Source organism: Argiope bruennichi, chromosome 1, assembly GCF_947563725.1.
Source record: "Argiope bruennichi chromosome 1, qqArgBrue1.1, whole genome shotgun sequence".
Lineage (NCBI taxonomy): Eukaryota > Metazoa > Arthropoda > Arachnida > Araneae > Araneidae > Argiope > Argiope bruennichi.
In genome coordinates this window covers 29749003-29761159 of record NC_079151.1, presented here as the reverse complement: position 1 = coordinate 29761159, position 12157 = coordinate 29749003, and the positions used below count along the sequence as shown (strand labels likewise).

General features: G+C 27.9%; 1 protein-coding gene across 1 annotated transcript in view; it reads right to left on the bottom strand.

The window, feature by feature from the left end:
* Positions 1-11166, bottom strand: part of LOC129975604 (bifunctional 3'-phosphoadenosine 5'-phosphosulfate synthase-like) — a 56932-nt gene extending 45766 nt beyond the window's left edge. Inside the window, exon 1 of the mRNA XM_056088794.1 lies at positions 11011-11166. Within this exon, the coding sequence (XP_055944769.1) occupies positions 11011-11040 (30 nt within the window). The 5' untranslated portion in view covers positions 11041-11166. The remainder of the gene's footprint in view (positions 1-11010) is intronic.
* Between the last annotated feature and the right edge of the window lie 991 nt (positions 11167-12157).

The following is a 12157-nucleotide window of genomic DNA, read 5'->3' as shown; positions in this document are numbered from 1 at the left end:
CATATACATAAGCTCATCTAATGGAAACTCGAGTCTTAATTTGCAGCATTCATTTGTTTAAAATCCGAATCGGAAAATGACAAAATCAATCTCAAGTCCGGATTAACACTGGGAAATCTGTCCCTGTTTTTAGTTGCTTTGACAAACTGTATTGATCTAAAATTTACTATACTTCTTAAAAATTTTCAAATCGTATAAAACTCGCTTTAAAATCTTTTTGTAAATGAACGAGTAATGTTGTCTTTTTCCATTTACATTTATATTTCTGATTGCGAAATAAATATCTGATATGAAATGCAGTTTTTTCTCCCCAGTTAAAATGAAGAGCTACACGAGAAAAGTTTAAGTATGTCTCAAAACGCTTTCGTAACATTTGAACTGTTCTAGAAAACTTTAAAAATGATGTTTGTTTTTTTGTATGTGACTTTCCGATGCATAAGCAACCTTAATAGCAGAACTTTATTAAATACATGGCATTGAAAAATTGCTTAGTAGTGGTAACTAATGAAAATACACTTGTTTCTTCTAAAGAAAAATAGTTTTACGACATCACAATTCTGTAGAAAATATTCGCACATTTCATCCGAGTTTAATAGCTGACGCAATGCCAACTTGCTATGCTAACTCATACTTTAAAATATGAAATCAACAATTCCACAATCGAACGATCAACATATTGCGCAAAAATGATAGCTATAAAACAATCTGACAGCCATTTTCTCATGATACGATGCTTCTCCATAAGCTAAACATTTTTAGAGTTAAGAAATTGTTGAACGATATCTTTTTAAGAATCGGTTTATGCATCTTTCAAGAACATTCGGAATTTTCGGTTCTTCACTCACTTCACAGTTAATTCTTGCTAGTCACTATTTGAAATGAACAACAGGAAGAAAAAATAGTTTAAATCTTGATAAGCAAGATTTTAACCTTCCGCATGAGCCTCACAATTTAAATATCATACAATAATGATAATTTAAATCTAAATACTATCTATACATTTAAAAATAATAATATACGAGACACAGAAATCGCTCTTATTCCTGACTTATTGGTACCTGCTTCATTACTCACTAGGTATTTTGAAACATAAAAATAACCATATGATTAAGAAATGAATCCAGAATACGGGCAGTTGCTTTATTTCAACAAATATTTAAGTATAAGAAGTAAAAATGTAATACATTAAATATGACAAAAGAATTTAATCAATTAAATGAGCGTTAGTGTTCCAGATATTAGAAGTTAATTAAAGTAACGGTAAAGAACAAAAAGAATGAGCAGGATATGAAAAGGAGCAAATTATTAGTGCACATTATTAAATGAATGAATCAGTTCTTCTATGATTCCTAATCGCAAAATCGAAATACATTCCAAAAGCATTACCTTGAACAGAACTTTCAATTAACTATGAAATTAGAAAGAGTGTTTGTTAATAATAAACAGGAAATTAATGTCCTTTAAATATCGATTAAAATGTGTCCTTACATTGGCTGTTACGATGAATTAATGTGTGCCTGAGATTATTCAGAGAATATTCTTATTTTCATTAATGGAAAGTCCTGCTCAATTCTCTATTTTTAAAAAAAAGAGAGAGAGAGAGAGAGATTTGGAAAAGATTCTGCAAGTTTTTAGTCTCTAAAACATATTTTTTAGCCATGCAAATTTGATCAATGACATGATTCAATTTAGTTGATGCTGAGATATGTCGATGTAAATATATCCATAAATTGATATATGGTGAATTAACTTATGAAACTAAAATAGATTTTGTTGAGATAATTCAAATATCGGTATTAGATCCATCAAGATTTTTCTCTTCCCTCGCCCTCTAACGTGGCAATTACAAATTATAGAAAACCAAACCTATTAAGTAATTTAAATTCTCATCGTTCAAATTCTCTCTGCGTACTAGAAAAGGTGCTTATCTAGACGGGCTATTATCCTGTCAATAATATTTCAGATTTGGTTGTCACTGATTAACTAACCAAAGCTGTAATAGAAAATGCATACTGGCAGCGTGCTTAATATTATATATATATATATATATATATATATATATATAACATAGTTTTGGTTTAAGTAGAATGCAGGTTCGAAGCAGTGAAGAGACTTTGTAGTTTTAATTTCGTTTTATTCTCCCTCTACCACCATCCAGGAAAGCATGATTATTTTACAAGAAAACGCAGCGCCGCGACACAAAAGCAGAAGTAAGAAAGGAGGCAAAAAGGGACGAACAGATGATCACTAGTCTTATATAACATAGGATTTCTGGCCACGCGCCAATTGTGGTGACCTTTGACACCTTTTCAAGGGTGCCAAAGGAATCACTTTCATTTGAGACGTAGTACTGATGGCGCATTATTTTTTACAGGGGAATTAATTAAACCGAAAGTGGAATTGGATCACGAAATAAGAGAATATTTTAGAATGAAGTTACGATGGGCTAAATTCAGATAAAGTTTTGGAAATTAATTTGGATTAAATTAAGAGTTTAAAATATCATTATATATATATATATATATATATATATGCAGTATTCTTTAAATGTAAATATATAACAGTATTAAAGGTTTTGTTTCCTCGCAATGGCAGCTTCTCTACCCATAATGTTCACGAATACTCAAACGAAAATTAATAATTAAAGCGAATTGAAACAAATGATTCACTAACAAAAAAATATAAAGCAAAATACAAAGTAAAAAAATATGCAGAAAGAAATTATAAGCATAATCTTTAATTTGGTCCGTGGAAAGACAATTTAACGAATCACCATAATTATAAAATAATAAAAATTGCACAATTCAGCTCACTGGTCTTTTCTATTTACCCATACTCAGCTTTATTTGTATACCGTTAAAACAGTCAATTTTAACATTTAAAAAATCCATACAGCAGAAGCAGTTTTAACTCCACTCAGCGTTACAGATGACAGTGGACATTTATATATACTGGCTGCACAATCATATTAAGCCCGTCATACTACTTTCAGACTTAGCATAGGGGAGGAGAGATTACAGGTAATACAGTGCAGATATTCTTAACAAATGTTCCCACTGATGCCAAATATATACAAGGAAATCAGACATGACATGTCAGGAGTTTCTTCTGATCTTCAGACCCGAGAAAGTGTAAACTAATAAAAAAAAATTGGTTCACATCAAAAATTAATTTTAAAAAGTTGTTTTAGATTAAAGTAAAATGGAAAACTTTTTTCCGCTTAAATCAACGGCAATAACGATTATATTTACTTTCAATTACATCTCTTAAGAATAATTTAATAATCATTATTCCTTCAAGAAAATACTTCTAACCATCAAATTGTGACAGATGTTGAAAGTTGTGTCATTTGAATAAGTTTATGCCAGCACTCAAATGGATCGATTCCCACCATTATATAATATGATTAAAAAGAGTTCTGAGCGGTTCATCCATCTTCAAACATTCGCAATTTCCCCGCTTCCTTTACATACCAATTAAAAACACAAAATCCTCTTACTTAATTATTAACAATAGGGGAAACAAATATTAAAAATTATGAAAAAAAAATACTTTCTTAAAATTTGCCAGAATTTACACCTTAAAAAAATAATTTTATTTAATTCAGAAAGGTGCAAAGTAAAATATAAGTTCAGTTTTGACAGTTATATTTTTGGAAGTTATAGTGGAAAAAAGTACTAAAATTTCGCTTCATTTTTAATTATTTAAAATTTTACAAAATCATTCCGATGAGCACTTTTTTAACCTCCAAAGTATATCTGTAATTCCAAGTAATAAGCATAAGTTTGATTACTTAAATGCTTATCTAAAATGAACCGTCGCTAATCCAATATTTTTTTTAATCCGGCAATTCTTTGATTTAATATTTGTGAAATTATGAAGAGATAACTGTAGATCGTATTTAAAAAAATTTTCTCTTTCCAATACGGAAACTATAATATCCCTTGCATAAGTTCTGAAACTTGTTAATCTTAACGAAATTGTCAAATTATATGAATTCTTCTTCTTCAGATCAATTTCAAGTTTTCTACCAAATTTTTTTTCAATTAAAGTCTTTGAAATGTATTGATCGCAAATGGCATTGCGATAATAAACGTATCCCAACTAATTTCTCTGACACACCAAATTTCAGAAAAAACACCGTGACATTTATGGGACGATACTTGTTTAAAAAAGTATTTCTAAAGCATGACGTTTGCATTTTGCTAAACATAAAATCATGTATATCAAACAAATGTTGTTTTAGATTGCAAGGACGTATGCTGAACAATCTTTAAATATATCTAAAGCCAAAAGAGAACTTCAAACGCCGACAAAATAGTTGAAACAGCCGACTTATATTCATCAAAACGTGCTGAATTATGTAGATGTGAGTAGAAACAGAAATGCCCTTTTAAATAAAATGTGTTATCTTCTATCTCTTCCCACTCACTCCATTACCACTGCAATGTTTTTGATATCTAATGAATTGATACTCGAAACGTTCGTCTTTATATAAGAATTCATTCAATACTTATGAATCGTTATCATTTTTTATGATAAGATATGTTTAGAGAGTTAAATAGATCAAGGTTCTGCACTTATTATATTTAAAGGAGTAAATAAAGTATGTTTCTGAAGAAAAAAATTGAGATATTTGTTGGAGTTAAAATAATAGATCTGAATAAAATAAATTAATGAAAATTTCATTGAACTTTAATTTTTTATTCCTTTCCAAAATATAGCCTATAATGTGTAAGCATAAATGTAATAAAGTGGAATTGGTTTGTTACATTTTTGCACAGAAGTTCAATTTAAAATATATGAACGCTCATTTTGATATCTTTATCTCTATTACAACTTTTTTATTATTATTATTTTCTTACATACACAGTATACAGAGAGAAAGAATTGTAATCGTCAATCCCAGGGGGGGGGTCTTCCCAAAATTTTCTCGCATATTCTCCAATAAAGATATTATGCTATACAACGCCTTGCATGGCATTGACTTACAATATTCACGAAATATTGACCTATGATGTAAATTTAGCATTTTTACTGAATCTATCGTGTCATCCTAAGGTGAGTTATTTGGCGATTCATCCCTGGCATGCGGTAATAGTATCCAAAAATCGTATTTGTGTTTTAGACACATTTCTAAACCAGTTGAAACAAAAATTTGACACATTCATAGTCATAAAATCCCACACAAAATTTGATATATTTAAGTGCGTTTTTGAATTATCGCGATTGCATGTTTCTGAAAGTACAGACAGACAGACGACCCTTAGCTGGATTTGTTTCAAACTTTGGCAGGTATCTACACTACAGATATTACATTTGTGTACCGAATTTTATCTACATAGCTCTCTTCGTTTTGTAATTATCATGTTAAATTATATTCGGACAGACGAACTTCCTCTGAATTTGATAGAAATCTGCAAATTTGTTGAAAAAACTGTATTCCAAATTTCAACCGTCTCTCCACGTTTTAGATTCCTTTTAGTCAGAAAAAAAAATTCCAGAAATTAAATTTAATGTTATTGTGTATGCAAGTTTAATGTTATTAACAGTATACCATCCGGCGACACCACATTGGTGTCCTATTTAAACTAACTATACCAATTCTGCCGGCGCTTAACAAAAGACTCCCGATTAGACGTGCGGATGGCATAATGTTTTGTGCTATTGCCTGTAAAAATAATAATATAAAAACTCAACAGGATGAATACGAAAACGGATGAATTTTTATGCGATTTTCACACCAAAACGCAGATTTAGATCGAATTTTTACCAAATTCCATCCACAGAAATTTTACCTATTTTTCCATCAGTATGCAAGCAAACGAGATAACTGAAATACACGACGAGTTAGCTAAATAAAATTTTATATTTGCTATTACCAAATCTGTAGGCCTCTGACAAGCTTTTGAGCAAACCCAGGGACAAGTAGATTTGCCTTTCCATTTGTATACGAGTACGATTATTCCAAAACAAGCTAAATAAATGAAATCTTGTATGTGGTCTTGATATCACAATTGCACACCAAATTTTGGATCCAACTAGGAAGTATAATATGTATACTCGGCATTTTCAAAAAAGACTATGAAATTTAACGCAAAATGCACCTTATCTTGCACGAGAAAGTCGACGAGAGAATATTCCAACAAGGTATTTTCTCATATATGAAGAAAATAAGATACGATAGGATGATATTCGATATCGTAAAGAAAAAATTGTAATCTTGAAAAAAATTTGATCAAGAATTTTCAACGTTTTAGATATATTCAGGGACTGAAAAGTTACTTTTCGGAATTATGGCTGCGCATGTGAGCAAAATACCAGCGTCAGTGATTAAGTCAGTTGCACTGTTCAAGAAAACAAAAGAACATCGAAGTTAGACAGTTCCATACAAAATCTAATATCCAACGCAATTACTTCCGCTATTTAAACATTTGTAGAGGAGTGGCACAAGTTATTCAATGCAAAGTCTAAGATCTCGAAGTTGATGGTCTTCCATCAAGTACAGTGTCATTAATATCTGTCTGTCCATTCTCAAACACGCTGCATATTTCTGATAATTCGCAATTACACACTTGCACCAACAAAACCGAATCAATGCATGCATATTTAATTTCGATGCCACTTGCAGCTGCAGAAATTTTACGATTCATTTTCTGACAAATTAAAGCTGCCACGTCATTCGATAAAGATGTTGCCACAAAATTTCATCAAAAATAATCTTTCGGGAAAAAAATAATATTTTAAGAAAGAATCCAACTAATTTTATGATTGTCCTACGTGATTTAAAAATCCATCTAACTACAAGAATGAAACTTGTTAAGTGGAATCCTATAAATCTGATATAAATTGTAGATTTATATCAAATTCTGACCCAAATCCGTCAACGCATTATCGTAAAGAAAGAATTAGTGTCTTCAAAAAAACTCGGCCGCGAGTTTTGGACGTTTTTGATGGGGCCGCAACAGCCTGGTTGTAGGATCTCAACTTCAGAACCAGATTGTTCCAGGTTCGAGACCACCGAAAAAAGAAAAGTTAGTAGAGATAACAAATGGTAGTAATTAGTAGATAAACAATATGGACATTAAAAGTGGATGCCTCGTTCAACCATAAAGGCATATTACAAAAATGTTTCAAAAATAAATTTTATATAATTCTTTTAAATACTGTTAATGAAATTTCATAAAACATACTAAAAAAATTGATATTTAATTACTTTTAACACTTTTAAAAAATCGAATGGCTGTTTATGTGAAAATTTTTATAGATTACAAAAATACAAAACAAATATGCATTCTATTGATCTTGTATTTTTAAAGAAAATAAGCCTCAATTTAATGTTTATAAACTCACTTAATCCACTGGGGTTTAAAAAAAACATAAATATGACAATAGTGGAAGCAATATAAAAATTATATACATTACTTTCTTTAATCTATCTAAACACTAAACTTTGATAACATGGAATGGATTTAACAAACTACTAAAAGTAGTATTTACTTCCTTGCTTTACTCTTTAGCAACAAGAATAACACTTTAATTCTAATTATTTATCACAAACTTCAAGAAAAATCAGAATCCAATATGGAGATAACATTTTATCTCAATGCATATTGTGGGAAATTATAAGTTGTTTCTCAGACAGTAAAAAGATTTACCTTTTATGTTCTCCCACACTTGACTGGAACCATTTAATTTTTAAGAATCTACAGATTAAGGATTTTAAAAAAATACTTTCTTTTTAAATACAACTAATTAATTCCTAAATTTTGCTGCTACTTAGAGAATGGCACCAATGCATTAGTTCATAACTGCCTATAATTCGAACCAATTGCCCTACATTATATAATACCATATATGATTACTAAACATATTCAGAAATAATATAGAAATGACACAGACTTGGAATTTAAAAAAAAAAAAACTGAACTTCATAATATAGTGGATTATGCCAAATAAACAAACAAGAAGGAAAACTAATAGGATTAATTAAACAATTAAAATGTATAAAGTTATATAAAAAGTAATCAAGATAATAAAAACACTGAATAATTATTACATAACATGAAAATTATTTGATCTCAAGAATAACAACATTCGATTTTGAAAATGAAGAAATCCACGAAAATATGTCATATCTGATAATGCTACAACTCTCTTTCGCTTACTTTTCCTATACAACTAATATCAGAAGATGAACTTTATTTATACTTTTATTTACATTGCTATTTTGATTGTATTTAAGAAAGCATTAAATTCCATTTTAGCAAAGCTTTTTCGTTAGATACTGTATACAAGAACAAAACATTTAAAAAATATTATTCAAAAAATTTGAAATGGTATGTTATTTTCCTTTCAATGTATTAAGAAAATATTAAAAACTTGAAACAGTCATGAGAAAAATAAAAAATTAAATTAAAAAAACATTTAAGCATTTAATTTAGCTAAAAAAAAGTTTTTAGTGAAATATTTAAAGTATAAACTATTCATTTAGAAAGTTAACATAATTTGCTGGTTGAATTTAGAATAACTATTTTAGCTATTAATTTTATTAACTATTTTAAATCTATTTTCAAAATAAAATATGTCAAAAACCAGAGTGACAAAGAAAAATGTAAAAAATTCTATTCATAAAATAAGCAATCAAATACATAAAAAATAATATTAACTTATCATCAAGATTTCGAAAACAAAAAAATACACACATGATAAAAATAAAATAAAATTCAGCAAAACCTTTTGTCATTTACATATATTTTATACAGAAAAAATGTTCATATAATTTTTTCAATTTAAATCCAGTTTTGAAAAATTTATTAAATTCTGTTCAGAACAAATCTGCCAATTCGAGCATCTATCTCATACTAAAAAGATGCAAATATTGGAAGTGTTTTTTTTTTTTTAATCATTTGCTGCCAAGATTATATTTTATAATTCCATACAAACATGCAAACTGTAGGTAATTCATTCATTAAAAGAAAATCATGCTTAAATCTTGTGTTTATATTATTAAATTTTACTCTAATCAAATTAAATACGCAGAATATAACAATTACAGAAATCTGAAAAGTAGTACTATTCAAGACAGTCTAAATTCAACAAGAAGGACAATCCTTTTAATATATAAATAATACATTCATAATAAAGATTAAAAAATATATATTATAGATTATATCTATAATATAAATAAAAACAAAGCAGATCATCAGAATAAACCAATCTTTTTATAATTAAAATTTCTAATAATTATAATTCTACTATTTATCAATAAATAAATAGTAATTTGAATACATGTACAGATAAAACTGCATCTGCAAAACAACTTATTTTCCCTTTTGAAATCAAAGCAATTTAATTTTATCATGCATATTAACAAGGAAGGCATTAAAATATCCACATTTACTTACATACATTAACTTATAATATCACACCTTAAAAATATTTGCCAACATCATAATTCAGCAAATAATATTAATTTAATAATTAAATTGTGAAACTAAATAAGAATATCTTAACACTAAATGATGTTAAAGAAAACACGATTAAGGTCTTCAAAAATTATAAATGCTTCAATAATTAAATAATCCATAAATATCTACAAAATAAAAATATCTCAGAATTTTTATATATAATCTTTATAAACAAAGTCAGAACTCTTATTGTAATTAAGTTGTAGAACATGAATGGCGCTTTGTCTCAGAACACAGATGTTAATAAAAGAAAACAATAGTAGACAAAACCAATAAAAAAAAATGAAGAATAAAGCAGAGTGAATAAAAATGCTGTGAAGCTCTGTTTTTGATCAGTATTTTTATTTTAATAACATTTTTACCTAAAAGTATAATAATATTAAAGACAATGTAACTAAATATCATAATTAAAACTGATAGTAGCTTCATTGTAAGCTCAACAAAACAAATAATAAAAAGCAAAATAGTAAAATTTTCAGTGTTGATAAAAAAAATACTTCAATTTTAAAAATATTTAATTACACATTTTTTCTTTCAGGGATGAGCTATATATATATATATATATATTTTTTTTGAATTATTCAGTAATTATTTATTAAAAGCCAAACAAAATCATAATGTGATATTACGTCTGTAACTAAGAAACAAATTGAAATTTCTATTTAACTAGTTAGGGATGAACAGATTGAAACAAACTGTACTTGTCAGTTTTAACGGCAAGCAAAAAGCACCACAAAAAATTTTGCAAAATTATAAAAATATACTCAAGTGCATTATCATTTATTATGAAAAATTTTGAGCATGTGAATCACATGCTATATAATTTGATGATTGAAATCGCCAAATTGGTGAAATTTTTTCTTTGTGCTTTTTGGTCATTCCTACAACTGACAAATACCAAAATAAACTTGGTGTACAAACATTATCAAGAAAAAAAAATCAAACCAAGTAGGTAAAAGAAAACAAAGAAATAAGTAAGTTATTTATAAGGAGATAATGTTTCATATTTAATTTTATGATGTTTATAGATTGAACCGAATGTTTGGCTTAGTTTTTAAAAAATTTGCTATTGTCAATCATTTGAACTTTTGAGATGCATAAACAGAAGTAATCAAGCACAAATACAGAATGTAAATCAAAAAAAATCTTGAATAACTTTATTTATTCTTATACTACATTAATTATATAAAATTAATGCAGTATAAGAAGAGACAAAATAACAAATCTTGAAATCTGCCATACAAGATAAAATATGATACTTCCAACCATGTACATTTATATTACTGCATGTGGAATTCTATGGATAGAAACAGAACATTTTGATGACTGGTTAGAATCAAATTAATTTTAAAACTTTTTTTATGAATAATAATAAAATTATAATGATTTTTTTAACTGAGATTAAATTTTTATTTCTACAATATCAGCTTATTTGCACAACATTTCTTTGGAACATTAAACTGTTTCAATTATTTATTTCCGCAGGAAAACCTGCAAGATATTCAGGAAGTAAAACTAAATTTACAAATTCGAATCTTACCGGTTTGAATTTCTTGATTATTTCAGTCATGATTTAAGATGGCAATATGGAATAGAATATTTCTATATAGTCAGATGACCTGTATCCCCAAAACAAACATAAATAATCCAAAAATGTCACCAATAAAAGATAATGTTATGTTCAGATGATGCTTTGCTGGCGTGTTTTACGACGACCGGTTAAATTGACATATCTGTGGTTACAGTTGGCCTTACAGAAAAACGAAAATAAAACTAAAAAAACATTGGTGATGCCATTTAGTTTTCCAATACAAAAAAAAAAAAAAAAAAAAAAAAAACTACTTGCAATTCCATCAAAACAAATAAGGAGACCTTTTGATTTTATTTAATATTCAGAAATAATAAAAGTCATAATGTACGTTCTTGTGTAGTTCCATTTCTATATTTATATGAATAATAAATAAGCGTTAAGAATATAAACTAAGGAGAAAGCATGAAGTTGTTTTTTTTTATCTTTGAAAAGGATTGATTTGAGAAATAACGAAGAATGTATTATATAAGATTATAACATTTTGTGTTTTTAGATCAATAAATGAGAATTTATGTTGATATTCGTCAAAGAAATCATGGGATTTCTCAAATATTGATAAGAAAACACAGATTTTTAATAGAATGAAGTAATAATATACGCTTCCACAAATAAGGCGTTTTTGCTTCAGTATTCTTAGATTTTTCTGCTGGTAAGTAAATAAACCACTTACAGCAAAGCGTCTTTTAGTGAAATATATCAGCATTAATATTTGAAAAAATGTCGAAATAACACAATTGCTATGGTCAGGGGGGGGGGCGTAAGGATTGCATCATTCTTTTACCTTGTGTCAATGCTGATGAAGTGATAAGATGACTCGTCAAATCCCCTGGGATTTACAGTATTCAAGATTTAAAAAAAATGTTAAAATACTGCCAGCAAATTATGAAAGCCATAAAAAAAGCGTGAATAGCGTTTTTATAATGATCAGCTCAAAAAATTGATAAAGATAAGAAAAAGGGAATCGTTGCATCTAATTGATATCAACGTCCTACCTACACTGATTTTTTTTTTCAGCTGCAAAATGTATGCCGAATGTTTTTCATTTTCGAATTATTCACCTAAATTCCAGCTCCTAAACCTGGTAATTACCAAAAAT